The 19964-nt window shown below is 42.1% G+C and overlaps 1 protein-coding gene across 1 annotated transcript in view; it reads left to right on the top strand.

Moving 5' to 3' along the window:
• Window positions 1-19964, top strand: part of Dnaaf9 (dynein axonemal assembly factor 9) — a 129786-nt gene that overhangs the window by 29727 nt on the left and 80095 nt on the right. Inside the window, exons 8-12 of the mRNA XM_055610800.1 lie at window positions 63-161; window positions 5313-5368; window positions 6940-7075; window positions 14918-14999; window positions 15789-15825. Of these exons, the coding sequence (XP_055466775.1) occupies window positions 63-161; window positions 5313-5368; window positions 6940-7075; window positions 14918-14999; window positions 15789-15825 (410 nt within the window). The remainder of the gene's footprint in view (window positions 1-62; window positions 162-5312; window positions 5369-6939; window positions 7076-14917; window positions 15000-15788; window positions 15826-19964) is intronic.

The following is a 19964-nucleotide window of genomic DNA, read 5'->3' on the forward strand; positions in this document are numbered from 1 at the left end:
CATGATTCTGTTCTCTTAATGTACCTCTTACATGACACTCTTTGTTTTCTTGCTTTAAATAGGATTTGGTGGGGTTTGAGCATCAGTGGACAAGCTTCTTTGCTAATTTTGACACAGAAATCCCTTTTCTGCTGGAGCTTTCAGAATCTCAGGCGGGTGAGGTATGTAGGTAAAAGGTCATAAAGAAAAAGAAATATGGTGAATTTATTACTGTTGTTATTATTTTATTGTTGAGACAGGGTCTGCCTTTGTGATCCTGACTGGCCTGGAACTTACAGATATCTGTCTGCCTTTGTCCCCCGAGAGGCAGGATAAAAGCATGTACCACTGTGCCTGACTTATTAATTTTTTTGAAGGTTCACCACTCTAATGGTGAACCTTGTGATGAATGGTGAATCTAATGATGTTTTGGTTATCATTTCTATAAGTCTTACTGTGTATGTCATAAAAGAAATTCCCCCCTTGCCTATTAAAAAACAAAACAAAACATTATGTTAAAGGCCTTGGTTTCAATTCCCAACATCCCAAAAACATTTTTTTCTTTCTTGTGCCAGTTTCTCTACTAGGAGGATATTCACCTTTCAGCATGGTGTCCCCAGCCAGTGTATATGTCGAGTGCTAGTTAATACTCCTATGCCTCAGAATACCAGCTGAGCCCCTGGTCATGAGTGCCACGCTGTCATTCCAAGCCAGCATTGGTAATGAGTCAACAGCTATTTGGTCCAGCACACTTCATGACTAGACTGAACTATTTTGAAAACCAGGAAACAGAACAGTAAAAAACAAACAAACAAAAGAAAAAAGAAAAACTACAACAAAAACTATTCAGTGGGAAGAACCAGAGAGCTATCTTGAGCTTGCCCTGGGGGCTACCTTGGGCTTAAGTGTCACTACACATATTCTGTAGTGTACCGTGGTAGCCCAGAACAAGCCTCCTACCTGACCATTAGGAGTTGATCTGGAGCATTTTACACAGACACATACACTATATTGTTATACATTGCTGCTATTATTCTTGAAGACCTTAATAATTAGGAACGAATCTTAACTGTTTGTTTTTACTTTTCTCTGGTGCTTTGCATTCCTCTGTATGAACCAGTTTTCTGTGTGGTATCCTCCTCCTCCAAGTATGTCCTTTAACGTTGTTTATAATTAAGTCTAAGGATGATTTATTCTTTCAGCTCCAGTACGTACAAGGGAAAGTGATAAAGATTTTTTCCCTGTTTGTTTGGAGACGGGCTCGAACTGTGTAGTCTGGGCTGGCCTTGAGCTTACTGGCTTGCTGCTTCTACCTCCCCAGTTCAGGAATAATAGTGTCTTAGTTATTTTACTATTGCCATGAAAAACCACCTTGACCAAGGCAACTTAAAGAAGAATAGTTTATTGGGGCTAGTTCTAGAGTCCATGACCACCATGGCAGGCAGTATGCAGCAGGCAGGCATGGCACTGGAGCAGCAGCTGAGAGCTCCTATGTGATCCACCAGCAGGAGGTGGAGGGATACTGGACCTGTTCTGGGCTTTTGAAACCTCACAGCTCATGCCAGTGACACACCTCTCCACAAGGCCACACCTCCTAATCCTTCCCAAACAGTTATGAACTGGGAACCAAATGTTCAAGCATGTGAGCCTATAGTGTCCATTCTCATTCAGACTGCTTCAGATAAGGATCACCACTCCCGACTTCAACTTCATCTCTGAAAGATATTTTTGCAATGTATAGGCAACTTTCTATAGGTTTTTTTTTTTTTCCTTGCAGTACTCAAAGGATGTTGCTCTATCAGTTGTTCTACCAATGTTATTCACATTGATTCTGCCAAGACTTTTGTCTCAGTCTTTGCTCCTGTGGATATAGGTCTTTTTTCCTTTGGCAGCATTTAAGATTTCTCTTTTTTTTCCTATTCATTTTTTAAAATTATAATTTAATCACTATTTTTTTCTTTCCTTTTCTTCTTCCAGGCCCTTCCATATACCCCTCTCCACTCTCATTTAAATGCAAGGCCTTTAAAAACCTAATCATTATTGCATGCTCATTGTTTTTCTAAATAACTTGCTCAGGGCATGCAATGCCTCCTGTCTGCACTGAACAGCCGGTTAGTGTACTCTTCTTTGGGGAAGGCTGCCTTTCCTGCTCCCCAGCTTTCCTCAGTGATTCTTCATGTGGGGGTGAGGCGCCGTGGGCTTTCCTCTGTCCTGTGTGGCATGTTCATTGGTGTCATCTATGTTCAGCTCACATTTGGGCAGTCATGTTGATGAGACTTCATGGTGCATCTTCTAATGTAGTAGGTGACACAATCTCATAGCAACTTCCATGATCCTCTTGCCCTTTCAGTTTTTCTTTCCCCTTTTCCACAGAGTTCCCTGAGCCTTCGGTGTGGGAGTTTCTGTAAATGTATCGTTGGGACGGGAGATTCTGCTTTGTACTGGTTCTGCATAATTTAATTAAGACATGTCTGTCTGTCTGTAGTTTTCTTCACGTTTGTTTGAAAGATTTATGTATGTATGTGTGCTTGCTTCTCTGTACACACACCGTGTACGTGAGTACAGGTACCCACAGAGACCAGAAGAATGTGTTGGATTCCCCTCGAATTGGAGCTACGGATAGTTGTAAGCTTCTAGGAACTAAGCCTGGTTCCTTTGCAGGAGCAGCCAGTGCTCTTAGCTGCTGTGCCATCTCTCCCAGCCGCCTCTTCATGTTTCTGTGCTTGGCTTTGTTGAGCTTTGTAGCTCAGTACTGATGCAGTTTTCATTAGGTTTATAAAGCTTTTGTCTGTTATTCAGTATCATTTCTGTTTTTCATCTTTACTTCAAGGACTCCAAGTAAATAAAAATTTAGACCTCTTGAACTTGTCCTGCATTTTACTAATGCCATTCTCTATATTTTTATTATTATTTCTTTTTTTTCTGTATTACTGTGGTTGTAAGAGAGAAAGATACTCGAGAAGAACGCTCTGGAATGTCATGTTTTGAAGCTGAGGGCGTAACCTGGTGAAGTGCTTACATAGCGTGCGTGGTATCCCGGGTTCAGCCCTAGCACCACACACACGGTGTGTTGCTCTAATTTCCTGCTTCCTGCAGCCCGCCCTCTCACCAGCCCTCCCTTAACAGGGAGGCATGACTTACTTGAGTTTCTGGCTTATCTGTTTTGTTTTGTTTTGTTGTGTTTGATTGGTACATTTCTTATATGCTCTCCTGTCTCACATTAAAAGGTATAGTCATTTCCACTGTTTTTCATTTAACAGAAAGTTCTGATAGGTGTGGTACTACATTGCACAAAATGAACATACACAAAATAACAGAACAAAAACAAAAGACGTCCTGGAACTCTCCAGATTAATTCCTTGGGAGCACTTCATTTCTCCCTACTGTTCATAGTATGTCATAGTATGGGTTTATCTCTATTCTTGTAAGTATGCTTATTTAGGTTGTTTTCAATATTTTGCTGTTGCAAACAGTACTACTACCTTAGCAAATAAGTATGTACTTGAGTATTTTCATACTCTTGGGCATATATATAACTAGTAATGAATAGTTTCTGGGTCAAGAGGTAACCTATTGCCAAGTTCCTTAAAAAAATTCTTCTAATTTGCATCCCACCAGCCAAATAGGCTACATGTTGCTTCACATGATTACTACAGTATTTAGTTTAACCTTGAGTGTTTTCAGTCTCAGGGCTGCAGGGACTGCCCTGTGGCGAAGAGCATTTTCTGGTCTTGCAGAGATCCAGTGTTTAGTTCTCAGTACTCACCTGAGTGGCCTGATCTCCAAGGGCACCTGCATTCATGTACACACAGATACATAATTAAAAATAAGTCACCTGGTTATGGTGGTGCGCGCCTTTACTCCAAGCATTGTGGCAGTTGGATCTCTGGGAGTTTTAGGCCAGCCAGTGCTACATAGTAAGACCTTGCCTCGAACGTAAACAAACAAACTGGGGTACTGCTTTGCTTGTAATCCCTGCTCTTTGAAAGTGGAAATAGAAGACTCAAAAGTCCAAGACAACCCTTGGACTGTAATGCATCTGAGGACATCATTTTGATACTTCATCTCAAAAGAAATTCTAAGTAAAATTAAAGAATCTTAATATATATATTGAGTATTTCTTCCATGTTTATTAAAGTTTCATTATGTTTTTCTTTTTGCTCTGAAATGGATTTTATGTAAATGTATCACTATACATTTGTGTATATGTGTGATGTACATGTGTCTATGCTATCACACACACGTGTCCACCCGTATGTAAAGGCTGGAAGTCAGTGTCAGGTAATTCCTTGATTATGTCCCATCTTCCTTTCTACTGACTTACTTATCCTTAGTTTCCGTGTCGAAGTGTTTGCCTACACGTATGTCTGTGTGCCGCGCGTGTGCTCACTGCCTGCGGAGGGGAGTGTTAGCTGGTTAGCAGGAGACGCGGTTAGATCCCCGGGAGCTGGGGTTACAGATGCTTGTGAGCCACTGTTTGGGTGCTGGGAACCGAACCTGGGTCCTCTGCAACAGTAACAAATACTCTTAACTCCTAGCCACCTCTCGAGCTTCCACAGTAACACTCTTGATATAGAAGATTCAGTGATAACATATACATTTTAGAACAAATAATAAACTGCAATATAATCAGGAATAGTATATGGATATGATAGAAAATTTACCAAAATGTTAACAGTTCTTAGAATTTGTGTGTGATTTATTGTATTCTTCAAAGAAGAAATAGTGACTAGTTAAAAATAACACAAGAGATGTTATTGAAGGCACTGAAATTCCCTTTTGAAATTTTGAACCTTTTGAACATGAAATTCTGTATAGTAACTTTTGATTGATAAGTTTAGCCTAATACTTTATCCAAAATCAGGAATTAGTCCTTTGGCTTCCTAGGAAGAGTTTATCATTATATATCTCTGTTTTTTAATTTGCCCAATTACTGACTTAAATTAGCATATTATAATTATGTTTAAAGTTATTGGAATGTAGGGACTTTAACAAAAAGAAATATTACTGACTTGAACTGTAGATGCTGATTGGTCAGGGTTCATTTCTGTAGTTAAAACTATGCATTTGAGTGTTACTGTTTTATTATTCTTTGCCTCTTGCAGCCCTTTTTTCTTTTTTTTTTCCTATATTTTGTTTCGTTGCTATGCCCCAAGTTCGTGATTTTATCTACCACATGATCTTTCTGTGTTCTTACACTCTGTACCTATCTTTGTCTTTCTGTTACATACTACTCATACTATTCCTGATGGGTGTGTGTACATATATACATAAGTGAAAGTTTTATTATTTTCAAAGCTGTTGCCTTACATCAGATATTGACTTCTTTTTAGCCATTCAGAAGCTACTTTAGCCATGGAATGATCTCCAGCCACATTACTGAAAACAGGTATGTTGCCTGGGAAGAAAGTATAAATGGTGATAGAGATAATGGAGTTGAAAACAAGGGTGTTGAATATGGAGACCATCTAAGTTGAGCTGACACTAGTTTACAGCATAAGAAATCTGTAGTTGTGGTTCATTTGTCTTGGTGCTTAGTACTTTTGTATTTACTTTATATTTCTGTTCTTTTATAGTAAAAAAAAAATGGCTGTTAAAATGTTAAAAATAATCTGCTTCAATCTAAAATAAAGGAATTCTTGTTCTATCCTTAGCTCAGGACCTCGAAACTGTGTCCAGCTACAGACAAGGAACAGTAGTATTTAGGGTAGGGGGTTAAGATAAATTAAGCTAAGTACCCAGCACCTTGCAAAAGATGGGAGGGGTAAGGGTTTCTGAGTATTTCCTTCTGCATTTTTGTCCTGGTTAGTAGGAGTTTTTGGTTTGGTTTAGTTTTGCTTTGTTTTTGATGGGTAGAAGAGGCAGATAATTCTTCTCTTTTCCCTCAAGTCCAGTCCAGTCTAATAGACTGTCTTAGATAGGGCTACATTGCTGTGAAGAGACACCATGGCCATGGTGTCTTGTAATGGGAAACATTTAACTGGTGCTGGCTTACAGCTTCAGAGGTTCACTCTGTTATCATCATGGTGGGAAACATGGCAGCATGCAGGCAGACATGGCGCTGGAGAAGGAGCTGAGAGTTCTACATCTGAATCCACAGGCAGCAGAAGTGAGACTGTGACTGGGCATAGCCTGAGCATATGTAACCGCAAAGCCCACCTCCACAGTAGCACACTTCCTCCAACAAGGCCACACCCACCCCAACAAGGCCACACCTCCTAATAGTGCTACTCCCTGTGGCCCAGCCTTCAAATACATGAGCCTATGGAAGCCATACCTATTCAAACCATCATATAAAGAAATCACCTTTCTGAAAGTTTTAGACACATCTTTTTCTGTTTAAAGTGAAACTTAGCTTGAATTACGTTTCTGAAAAAAAGTGAGTCACGTTCATTTGATTTGCTAGATGGTACATGTGGAATAGCCTTGGTAGCTCTCAGGAATGCCCTCTAACTAAACTGTCTGAAGGAACGGGCAGAAGGTGGGAGTCTAGTCGAAGGAGATACCAGCAGCAGTGGGCACATGGGGAGGGGTGTGACAGGGACGCCATTAGCAGCCTCCTCTCTTCCTGCCCTCCTGAAAGGTACTTAGAAGGTGCTCGCTACTCTGCTGTCTGTTGCATCTGAGTAGTCCAACTTCTCTGATTCTTTAAAAGCTGTACTTCAGCTCACATTTTACCTTATATGAAGTGGGGAATCTTCATTATATTTTTGATAACAGACTCAAGGAACTGATTCCTCAAAAAGGAGGTCAAGTGGGAAAGTGTAAACTGAGCAGGGATATAGTTTTAATCAATCCCCATGAGTCTCTGGGAAGAATCAGAGACATCTGACATCCCTTCCAAGCTAACCAAGAACATTAGTAGATTGGACTTTGCCCATCCTATGGTCACACCACTCAGAAAAGCCTGAGGTGCAGTCATGGGACCTTGTCTAATCTCATTTTGACTTGCTGTTCTAGCCCTCATCGGCAGCCATTTGTTCTCTTTGGTAACCATTCCACACGAGACAACCTGAGCGCTGGCAGCTTTAACTTTCCTTCTGAGGGGCACCTGGTTCGAAACACCGGTCCTGCAGGCAGCTGTGCCAAACACATGGTGAGTTGCCAGACTGGCTGCTACTTGATTAATTTTACTGTGTAATAACAAGAAAGGGCTGCTGGCCAAAAGGAGCCCTTTTCAGTTATTATGTTGACTTAATCCTGAACTTGAAGTTCTTTTACAGTGAAAAGAAGTGACTTGTAATGCACGGTATAAATTTTAATAAGTATTGGGTATGGTTTTGGAAACACTTTAAATTTGTTTACATTTGTGTGTGTGCATGTGTGTGTGTGTTTGTGTGTGTGGTGCAGGGGGGAGGCCATTACCTGTGTATCACAGTACATGTGTGGAGGCCAGAGGACAAATTCTGTGGAGCCAGTTCTTTCCTTCTGTCTTCACATGTGTTCCTGGGATTGAACTCAGGTCATTAGGCATCATCCATTGAGCTGTCTCACCCACCCTCTTATTGCTCTTTATTACATGATGGTATATTGCTTGCTATAGTCTTTAAAAGGAGACATTAGGGGCCAAGGAACTGGCTCAGCATGTTCAGATTCCCGGTGTCCACATAAAAGCCTGGCACAGTGATGCAAGTATGTGTGATCCCAGTGTGCTCCTTTCACAAGGCAGGAGGCAGAAACAGGAGATCCAGAAGCTTGAGGATCAGCTGGCCCGGTGTGTGCAAAACAAGGTAGAAGAGCAGAGACCACCATCTGAAGCTTATCTAAACATGCACCATATACACCGTGCTGTGTTTATTCCTGCAGCCACATATAGGAACATGTACAACCCTCCATACACACATGCACAAATAAAAGGGACCATTACACTTGAATATGGGACTCTAGTGATTTTCAAAGTCTATGCTGTCTTTATAGAATTGTAAGTGTTTTTAAGTGTTTCCAACAAAGTAGTTTTTTAAATGTTGCAGGAAATTAGGATAGCTAGGGTGGTGAATGTAGTATGGTAATTATTTTTTAACAAGGATTTTGAGAACATGAGACCCAAATAGATATGGTGTAGCATTTCTGGGCTGAAAGCTTGAAAGCCTTGGGCCTCCTTCAAGCTGGCTCAGACTAGAGGTCTACCACATGCATGTGCTGTTGGATCCTGCTGCTCTGATGTGCTAGTTAGCATTGACTGCCAACTTGCTACAACCTGTAATCACCTCAACAGTAGTAACTCTTTTTATCAGACACGTGGCATGGATGTGAGGGATTGTCTTGATTGTTAATTGAAGTGGGAGGACCTAGGCCACTGTGACAGTACTATTCCCCGGAGTAAGGGGTAATCTTGAGCTATATAAGAAAGTTGTCTAAGCATGAGGCTGTGAGCAAGCCAGGTGATGAGCCCATAAGCAGTGTTCCGCCGTAGTCTCTGCTTCAGATTCCTGCCCTGACTTCCCTGAATGGCAGACTGACCTGGAAATATAAGCCACATAAATCTTTCCCTCCTCAAGTGGCTTTTAGTCCTAGTGTTTTATCATAGCAGCAGAGGAAATTAGAATACCCCATTGTAATCTTCAGACTTGTTGGAATATATAGAAAATGCTGGAGGAGAGACATCTCTACATGTTACTTACTGACTTCAGGTATTAAATACAAAGTAGGGAGGAGAGTGTGGCATGTATACCCCATCTTTTAAAGGAGAGCAGGATCTTGAGAGGTAGTGTTATTCCCAGTTTTCTAGACCTCCTGCTCAGATGTAGCAGATTGCAGCTCAGGCTTCCTGTGGGTCTTCGAGTAAGAGGAGCAGGGGCTGTCTCTGTCATGAACTCGGTTGCCTGCTCTTTGATCACTTATCCCTGTTGATGCAGCCTTGCCAGGCTGAAGAGGAAGAGGATCCAAGCAGTCCTGATGAGACTTGATAAGCTATGGGCAGATGGCGGAAGAGAACTCCCCCTTTCAGTGGAAGGGGATGGGGACAAGAGGGAGGGAGGGAGGGTGGGATTGGGAGGAGCTGAGGGAGGGGCTTCAATCGGGATATATAATAAATGAATAAATTGTAAAAAAAAAAAAAAAAGGAAAAAATAAAGATAAAATGTTAGTTTAAAGGGGGGTCGAGCAAGAGGACAGGGATAATTTTTCTTTCACCCAATAAGTTCAACTAAATTCCCTGGACATTTGACAGACTCTGAAAGGTGAAGAGAAAGAGACAGATAGGCTAATAAATTCAGGACCAAAGCAGTAATATGCTGGTTAAGTTTTCTGGCCTTTATTTTATTCATATATTTATGCTACTGGGAAATTCTCATAGTTATTCAGAGCATAAAAAGACATAGTCTCACAAAACTGAAAACTTGTAGACAAAAACTGCCATATAATAAAATGGGGAAATATCATCCCCACCCCTGCCAAAAAAGGGATGTGGGAAGAGTGAGGAACCCTTCCCAAGGACTAAAATGAATGCTGTTCCACCTTAATTCTCCTCAGGGAAGGCCTCAGAGAAGGCCAGGTGTCACTGCTAGCTTTTGACAGTAACAAGGAGCCTCTCTTTGGGGCAGAATCCCAGAGGGCAAATCAAGAACCATGACTTTCTTTGCTGGGACAGATAGCTCAGTGGTTAAGAGCACTGGCTGCTCTTACAAAGGACCCAGGTTTGATTCTCAGCACCCATATGGTGACTCACGACCATCTGTATGTAACTCCAGTTCCAGGGAATCTGATGCCTGAATCTTAAGGCAGAAGGCATGCAAGTCGTTCCCAGACATACATAATGAAAAAATTCAAATAAAATTAACATAAAAAATAATTATGACTCTGAACTGTTAAAAACAAACCAACAAACAAACTATTCTTGGACCTATTCAGAGAACTAAGCTATCAAGACCAGCTGCCACTCTGAGCTTGGAGGGCAGGTAAAGCCAGAGAGCCCCCTCAGCACCCTCAAAAGGAAATGGTGATAAAATCCTGGGATCTAAGTTTGAACTAGAATGGGTGAAATGCAGTGTCAGGGGATGCAGTCTCAGAGGAGCACCATGTTTTCATGGGTTTAATTTCTGGAACTCTAATAGGCTCTTATGTAAAGAGCCAAGAAAAAATTCCTCATGGATGATGGTGCAGGTGGACAAAATCATTTATAATATGAGAAAAGTAATAATAAAGGCCTTGTCTCCAAAATAAAAGATTTTTCCAGAGTCTCCACTTAGAAGAAAGACCTTCTCCTAATCCTATCACACTCTGGCCTTCCTGGGAAGTAAGGAAGAAAAAGCTAAGTTCTGGGCTGGAGAGATGGCTCAGAGGTTAAGAGTACCGACTGCTCTTCCAGAGATCCTGACTTCAATTCCCAGCAACCACATGGTGGCTCACAACTATCTATAATGTGATCTGATTCTGGCAAGCAGGTGCACATGCAGATAGAGCATTCATATACATAAAACAAACAAATAAATCTCTTCAAAAAAAAGAAAGAAAAAGCTAGGTTCTAGTCCAGGTCACAGACACGCCCAGACACTGAGATTTAATCATAAGGCTACAAATGCCCCCTCCCCATTCCCTTAAGCACCACTGAAACCGGTCTGCAGTGTAGTAGCAGCGGTCATGGAAGAAGTTCCTAGGGAAACTCAACGACAGAGACATACACAAGACACAAGAATATGAAGCCCACAGTACTTGGAGCTACAGAAAATAGTAAACATCAGCTCAGCACACAGCCAGATTAATGTCAAGGCTTGCACCAAAGCTTGCTTATCTCAGGCCCTGTTATTTGAGTTATTGTGTCTAGTTTCCACAGAAAGTTACAGAGCACACCGAAAGGCGAGGAAAACTGTGTGAAAAGACAAATGCATTATTTCTAAAAAACAAACAAACCAGGTCTGTGGCAGATGTCTGTTATCCCATCACTTAGGAGGTTGTGACAGGAAAAGTGCAAGTTCAAGGCTAGCTTGAGCAGCACAGCAACACTCTTGTCTGATGGGGTTTGGGGTACTGGTGATAGGACCTTCAGAATCAGACAGGACTCATATTTTATACTTTTTCAAATAGGATTTATATTTATTATTGTTATTTGTAGTGTACGATGGAGCCCAGTGTCTTAAGAATGTTAAGCAACTGTTCTACCTTTGAGCCATTGCTCAGATCTGGTCAGAGAATTTAAAATAAACAAATGAATAATTAAGGCTCTAATGCAAATAGTAGACAACATTTAAGAGTAGATGAATAAGCTGGAAACTAGAAATGCTAAAGAATCTAAAGGAAATGCTAAAAATCAAAAACAGTGTAACATGAATGAGGAATGTGTTTGATGTTGGAAGGAAGTAATTATTGACCTTGAATCAAGATCATTTCCCAGGCTGATTAGATGGCTCTGCAGGGGTGGGGGTGGGGTGTACTAGTCTAGACAACTTGAGTTCAGTCCTTGGAATACACGGGATGGAAAGGGAAAACTGACTCCCTGTAAACTGTCCTGGTATGTGTACCCACACATGCTCACATTTGCATACACATATGTACACAAACACAAAAACTGAATGTGATTTTAAAAGTAAAGCTCCAAAGTTAAAATGTAAAGAGGGAAAGCAATGAGCAAAAATCAGGTCAATTGTAACCTTTACCTGTCCATTTCTGTGCCAGCTGGAGGTAATTTAAAAATTAACAGGTGCCACTGAAGTGTGGAAGCTCAGAACAAAAGCAGTTTCACGGTCTTTAACAGAATTCTGTTGTCCTTTCAGGAAGATGCTGGAGCAATGGCTCTGTAGTGACGTGCACTGGCTGCTCTTCCAGAGGACCCAGGTTCAATTTCTAGCACCCACGTGGTATCTCACAACCTTCTGTAACTCAGGTGCTTGGGAACCTGAGACCCACTGATGACCTCCATGGGTGCAAACACACAAGTGGTCCATAGAGATCCATGCAAGCAAAACACCCACACACAAAAATCATAGAGAAAAATGCCATGTATCTGGTATGGTTTCCGTCAGTAGACTAAAATAGAAAGAGTGAATATTTGTAAACATTTACCTATTTTTTTATATTGTCCTAATTTTCATTTTTTATGGTTTTTTTATTTGTTTGATTTTGATTTGTCCTTTGAGACAACGTGTCATGTAGCCCAGGCCTTGAACTCACTGTGTAGCTGAAGATGACCCTGAATCCTCCCAAGATTGTAGCCATGTACCACCACACCAGCATTCCTTTATGGGTTTTGTTTGTTTGTTATACTGTTTATTTATTTATTTTAGTGTATACATGTGTACTTATGGGAGTAGGTCTATCCTTCTACCACGTGGGCCAAGTGGTCTAGCTAAAGTTGTCAGGCTTAGAAGCAGGTACCTTCACCTGCTGAGATGTCTTACTGGCCCTCCTTTTTAAATTTTGTTTTGTTTTGTGTATGGCTGTTTGGCCTGCATGTGTACCATAGGGCCCACAGAGATGGTTGTGAGCCCCTCTGTGTATTCTGGGACCCGAAGCTGGGACCTCCCGGAGAACAAGTGCCTTCACTGAGCCATCGCTGCAGCCCCACCGTTAGTGTTGTCTTTCCAGACAGAGTTTTTCAGTGTAGCCCAGGCTGTCCTGGAACTGGATCTGTAGACCAGGCTGGCCTTGAACAGATCTTCAGGGTGCTGGGATTAAAGGTGCATACCATCACTGCCCAGCTCTACCTTTAGGTTTTATTTTTTTTTTGGGGGGGGGGTTGTTTGTTGGTTGGTTGTTTGGGTTTGTTTTTTGTTTTGATACAGGGTTTTTCTGTGTAGTCTTGGCTGTCCTGGACTTGCTTTTGTAGACCAGGCTGGCCTCACAGAGATCTATCTGCCTCTGTCTCCCTGAGTGTTGGGTTTACAGGGGCCCAGCTCCACCTTTCGTTTTTAATGATAGTATTTTTGCATTTGGTATTTGGTATCTTAGGAACACTTGGGAAATAATGAACGTGAACATAAATCTTTTTTTTCCATGTGTATGAATGTTTTGCATGCATGTATGTCTGTGAACCATGTGCCTGCCTGGTGCCCATGGGGGCCAAAAAAGGGTGTCATATCCCCTGGGACCGGAGTTACAGGTGGTTGGGAGCTATTATGGGTGTTCTGAAAATTGAACCTCTGTCCTCTGGAAGAACAGCCTCTGAGCCATCCATCTTTCCAGCCCCAAACATTCATTTCTATCTTGGTATAAAAGAAGATCTTTATTTGTTATGTTGTTTCATGCAGATCTGTACAAAGGGCAGGTAGCCAATCGGTGATTTCTTGCTCTTGGAAAACTTCTCCAGCTCCTCCCAATCTTCTAAATTTACCAAGGCAGCCAGCTTTAGCCACCAGAGCCTCTTGTCAGGGATGTGAAAGTCACGTGCCAGCTGCTCTGCACACTTGTTGTGGCCCCTAAGGATGAGAGTGGTGACTGTATCATGCAGAGATTGGTCTAGGAACTCGCCCCCCAGCTCCAAGAAGTATGCTTCTCGCGTGAGCCCTGAGCAAAAAATCAAGGCCTTGCTTCTTGTTGGGGAGGGGACTCAGGCTGCAGATGTGGCTGTTGAGCACTGGAACGAAACTGAGCTGAGCCTTGTTTTATCCCACTGCACTGGAGCTACAGATGGGGCCACAGTTGACAAGATTCAGAGGGCCAGAGCACAAGTCCAGAAGAAGTGAAATGCATGTCCTTTAAGGGCTCGTTAAAACCCAGGGATGTCCAGATGTAAATAAATTTGGAATACTAAAAAAAAAAAAAAAAAGAAAAGAAAAGAAAAAAAAAATCTTAAAACAGGGACAAGAAAAAAAGCTTAAAACCTATAGGAGCTTATTCTTTACAGAGGTGAAATTCAAATGAAGCTGGGAGCCTGTGTTTCCCAAATTTGTAGCTGCCCTTTATGTCCCCCTGCTCTGTGGGCAAGGTGTTTACTGTGAATTCTCTGTGCTGAATGATAATGGCAGCCCGAACCCAAACACATTGCCTTCTTTTTCCTTATGAGTTGTAAATTCACTAATATCTTCAGGGGATGACTGTGTATCCAATGGCAACCTCACGGTGTAGCCAGGGATAGAGAAAACAACAAAAGTGAACGCAGGGCTGGTGAAAGGGCTCAGCAGCTGATGTCACTTTAACTGTGAAGCCTGACAATCTAATTTCAACCCCTGTATTCTGTTTCCTTTCTGTCCTGATAAAACACTGAGCAAAGCAAGTATTTGATTCGTGCTTTGAGATCACAGTTCATCACCGAGGGAAGCTGGGACAGGAACTCGGCTGGAAGCTGAATTGGAGCCTCTGGGAGAACTCTGCGTGCTAGTTCCCTCGGATGCCTGACTGGCTTTCTTGTAGAGTGATGGGCTCCCTTCATCTGTTAACTAAGACAGCTCCCGAGAGATGTGATCATAGGGCAGCCTGGTCTGGGAAATCCCTCAGCTGACATTCTCTTATCAGGGGTCTTTAGGCCGTGTTAGATTGACAGTTAAAGCTAACATTCATACACACACACACACACACACACACACACACACACACACACACACACCCCACTCGTGGTAGGAGAGAACCAACTCCCACAATTCACTATGCTATACCTATATGCACCCCTCACACAAATAAATATAAATAAAACCAAACTGAAAAACAAATAAATGCTATTGTTTAAGTCAAATTAAATAGTCTTTGTCTTTAAAAAGTAAGTGAGTTTCAGTTAAACTTCATTCCATTTACTTTTTGCTTCTTCAGCATTACTCGTCTAAGTGTGCTCCTTTTTAAAAGTTTGATTATTGTGTATGTTTATGAAGTGGGGCAGGGGTATGTGCATGGCACATGAGTGGAGACCCTCAGAGGACAGTCTTGTAAAGTCTGTTCCCTACTTCCATCTCTGCATGGATTCTGGGGAATGAATTCAGATGGCCAGGCTTTTGAGGTAAGCACTGTTACGCACTGAGCCAGCTCACCAGCTACCAGTATACACATCTTTCTCTCCCCTCCCTTCAATATTCAGGTTGCTCAATGCGTCTCACCAAAGGGACCTCTGGCATGTTCAAGAACGTACTTTTTTGGAGCTACTCATATTCCTTACTTGGGTAAGTCCCTGTAAATAGTCATCTTACTAACTCTCACCAAATGGTTTTTCCCACAAAGGAGAAGTTAACATACAACTTACTAGTTTACGCAAAATTTCATCATGTGGGCCTTGACTCCCTCCCAGACTACAACTAGAATAGAGCATTCATGTGTCTAACTCATTCCTCACAGAATGCACTTCAGGAGAAAAACCATTGGTTCAACCTACAGTTTGAGGTCTAGCCAAGTATATACCCCTGTGATCAGTGTCAGAAGAAAGGCCAAGATTAATGAGACTTAGGTTGAGAAAGCTGAGGACGTGGTCCACAGTTAAATAACGTGACTGACTTCCTGCCTAACTGCTTTTGTGAGAAGGAGAAAAGGCCATGTTAGGACAACCCATAACGGAGGACCTGTGGCAGTGTTCTTTAGGAGGGGCACCCTGCTTGCTGGGGTACCCTGAAGCTTCCGGCATTCAGAGACACGGGGGAAAGCCTTTGAATCGAATGTGGCTCGCAGCTCTGCTTCCCGGGGATCAGGACATCTGAAGCCATTAATTAATACTGAAGCCAGGAAACTCTGAAAAGAAAGACTGCTTAGGTCAGATAATTAAGGAAATAAATAAAAAAGTAGAACTTCAAAGTTTAAAAAAATTTTTTTAATATAAGTAAAAACATCCCAGAGGTTAAGATTCTGTGGAATGAGTTGAAAAGGGTTGAAAGTCCAAGAAAATTCTTGGGAAAGCCAACTACCGCTGTTGTTTGTGCATATGTTGTATTCAACTTAAGAGGAAACATTTCCCTTTACAGGTGGTGATGACCAGCTGCCCCAGACGACTGGACAGATGTAAGTCCTGGTGTTTGTTCTATTTCTTCTTCTCAAAGCTGAGTTTCTCTTTGTGGCTCTCCTGCTTCCCTTTGAGGTCAGCAGTGATGAGGACATCTGGTGACGAGGCAGACATTGCCATACATTTCCCAGCCAGTCTCCAGACCTCTCCGCTTGGAACCCATACCTGAGAGCTTTGCCTGTATTGTATCCGCTCCTCCCTCTGGAACTCCTCCAAGGCTTCCTGTGTGTGCGCCCATACAGTTGATGACATCACTTCCCTCTTACATCTCATGCCCAGTAAACATTTTTTAATAGAGGATTTTTCGACAACCAAAACCTGTAGTTCCTTGGGAAAAATCTGGTCTCTTGTGTGGTCTACAGAGTTTCTCTGGACTTAACATTCAGGCTTGTGGGGGCTGGAGAGATGGCTCAGTAGTTAAAAGCATTGTCTGTTCTTCCAAAGGACCTGGGTTCAATTCCCAGCACCCACATGACAGCTCATGACTGTCTGTAACACCAATTCCAAGGGATCTGACACCTTCACACTAATGCACATAAAATAAAAAATTTAATAAAAAAAAAAAAACATTCAGGCTTGTGGACCAGAGCTGTGTTCTCAGTCAGCTGTGCATTCTAGAACAGTCCTAGTCAATATGGACTTCCCTCTCTTTATATGAAGGAGGGACCCACAGACCAGAAACCAGCAAACCAAAGCTCCAAAAAGTATCTGACCTGAGTGCCCAGCATATCTGAGTTCTAGACCACTTCTTTGCAAAGGCCAGCAGGGACTGGCCACAAATAATTGTTTATAGATCACTTCAGAATGCAGCCTCCTGTGTATGGGGGTAATTTGGCTGCAGCATTCCTGTTGAATATCAGGCTAATTTTGGTTAATTAGACAGCACTGTCCCTTCCCACACCAGCTGATACTCTGCAAAATGATGACTTCCGTCTCTATAATTGGAGAGGAGTGGTGTCGGTCAAAGGGGCACAAGTAGTTGCATTCTTCTATTAGAATCTCTAAACAAGCTCGCAAAGACCGGTGTGTTGGTCATAGTGAAGCTTCTGCACAACAGACATGAGGCTACACGTGACATCTGCTTCCTACACATGACACCTGCTTCCTACACCTATACCTCTTACAACACGACATCTGCTTCTTACAGGTGACATCTGCTTTCTGCACATGACACCTGCTTCCTACACCTGACACCTCTTAACAGCACATGACATCTGCTTCCTACATATGACATCTGTACTACACCTGACACCTCTTACTACACGTGACATCTGTACTATACCTGACACCTGCTTCCTACACATAACACCTCTTACTACACGACATCTGCTTCTTACAGGTGACATCTGTACTACACATGGCACCTCTTATTACACGTGACATCTGCTTACTTCATGTTAACAGTCTCCTTTTTTTTTTTTTATTGCGAAAGGGTCATATTAGTTATTTTCCTGGTCACCATGATAAAATGCCTGGTCAGAAAATATAAAGGGAGGGAGTAGCAAGATGGCTCAGTAGGTAAGAGTGCTTACTGCCTGATACTCCCTAAAGCGCAGACAGAAGGAGAGAACTGACTCCTCTGAGTTGTTCTCTGACTTCCACGTGTATGTGGTACACTCTTGTGTGACACTGTTTTGGGGGAGACATGAACAAACATCTGAGTTTGTTGGGATTCTTAGAGAAGTGTGGATGGCAGTAAGCAAGAGTGAGTCCTCCTCTTGGGGAGGACCCAGGGAGACTGTACCCGTGAAGCTCAGGGTGTAGTACTTTAAAGGCTTTAAGGTGTTTGTGGGAGATCAGAGCAACATCTTTCTTCAGAGCTTAGCAGTATTTTCTAGACATACGTGACAGTTATTTCTGACTTACACTTCCTGTTGGTTATTTTAGTTTATGCTTTAGTCTGCACAAATGTCAGTTACTCTGGTTAATACTTCTTGATCATGGTCAGGGCTGCAGGGGATGGAAGGCTGAGGAGACACAAAATAGAGTCAGGAAAACATGTCATCACTTTAGCCATTCCATCACCACCAGTAGCTCTAGATTTAGGAGATCTGGTGTCTTCTTCTGGCTTTTGGGCACCTACCACATAATTAAAATTTGGGGGGGTAAAAGGTTATGTTTTTAGATTATATGTCACTTTAACCACAATGTATATTTCGGGCTTTTCTTTTTTATACATTTCTTTCACTTTAATAGCAAGCTGACCTTTTTTTCCATTTCTATGCCCTCTGTGCTTAGCCACTGCCTGGAATCCTTATTCTGGACCATTTGATATTTGCTTACACCAGATCCTTTGGTGCCATCATGAAGGAGTAATATTAATATGTAGTTAATGGCCCTGTCAGATATTCCATATCACAGTGCCAGTGGGGACCTGGGCCTTGAGGAGTCCTGGTGAAGATGGCACCAGCACAATCAGACCATTAAGTGGCTTAGTAACCAGATATTAGTTTATGTAATGAGGCTTTGTTTAAAGTTCTGTATAGGGCAAGCCAAGTGGGACTAGGTAGTATTGAATTAGTTGATATTTGAATTAAGTTTGTACAGAGGAGAAAGAACACGCACCCAGTGTTGGACTGAGTGTTATTTGAGCCAAGACAATAAGGGGGCTATCTTTGTATATCTTGGAAGTTTAGGCTTTATAAAACTTCATCCCGACCAGTGTAGTAGCACACATCTATAGCTCCGTGTTTGCGTTCAGAAGACTCCGGAGTTCAAGGTCATTCTTGGCTATATAACAACTTCAGGGTTGGCTTAGGCCTCATGAGCCCCTGCCTCAAAAACAAAATTTAAAACAGTTACAACAAAATACATAAATCATTCTCTCAAGTGTGATGGTGTGGAGAAATCTTTCTAGTCTTACCCAGAAGTAGAGAAACTCATTTTTAGTACCTGACAGGCGTCTTCTGACCAATTTACCCTCTGCTATGGCCTGGCTAACAACCAGGAGGTACTGATATGTGGAGTTGCCATTTTTTCTCATTTTAATTGTGTGTGTGTGTGTGTGTGTGTGTGTGTGTGTGTGTGTGTGTGTGATAGAGAGAGCGAGAGAGAGAGAGCGAGAGAGAGAGAGAGAGAGAGATGGAGAGAGAGTTGTTTAGTGCTCAAGGAAGCCAGAAGAGTATGTTGGATCTTTTGGTGGTTGTGAGTGCTGGGAATTCAATGTAGATTCCTTGAAAGAGCTGCAACTCTTCATAACCACTCAGCAATCTCTCTAGCACAAAAATATGTTGTTGATCGTGGTCTCAACTCCTGGTTCTCCTGCATCTCTCTTCAGCATATCCTACAAGGTCTGACTATGTTGCTGTGGCTATCCTGGAACTCATTCTATAGACCAGACTGGCCTCGATCTCAGAGCTCTTGCCTTCTTGTGCCTGCCTAGTGCTGGGATTAAAGGCATGTACCACCATGCCTGGGTTGTCATTTTGTTATTTGATCTTTTTTGTTCCATTTTCTTGCTTCAACTCTAATCTATGACTTATAAAATAGAGGTGTGAGATGGGGTAGGAAGGAATTGAAGGAGATGACAGTGTGGTAAAGCACAGAGAAGAGGCACCAAGCTGAGAATCAAGTTCAAGTTTACTGTGAGTTTCTGTGACCTTAGACAACATATTCTACTTGCAGAGACATTGCTTATTGGATTAGCCCAAATGTTACACTCTACTTTCTACCCATTAGAAGAGTCTCATGGATTTCATGTGTTCTTTGTGAAGAGTTATCAATTCCTTTGCAAGCAAGTCCTCTTGCTTTTCAGGGTCTGGTGGATGAGCCCTTTTCTCTGTAATTCCTAACTGAGAAGATCCTGGACATCCTTAAGCAGGCAAACTACTTGGAAAGTGGCATGACCCTGTTTCTTTTAATTGAACTTGGTCTTTCCTTTGCTGACCACCTGAGATTCCTACCCTGAGTTCATAGTAGCAGCAAACCTTTAGCAATCTAGTGAGGAGAAGACATTAAAAGAGTATGGTGGTGTTTCTGGAAAGACCTTCTGTCTTTATCAGTGCCCAGGAATCCTGGTGTCGGGGTGGTTGTTCCTGTTACAGAGGCTCAGGAAGTCTACTGATTTTATTCTGTTTGTTCACAAATAGGGAAAGTTGCTTTTAAAAAAAAAAAAAAACAGATAAGCTAACTAGTTTCT

The sequence above is a fragment of the Psammomys obesus genome, unplaced genomic scaffold, assembly GCF_907164565.1.
Source record: "Psammomys obesus unplaced genomic scaffold, mPsaObe1.curated_primary_1811, whole genome shotgun sequence".
In the NCBI taxonomy this organism is placed as follows: Eukaryota; Metazoa; Chordata; class Mammalia; order Rodentia; family Muridae; genus Psammomys; species Psammomys obesus.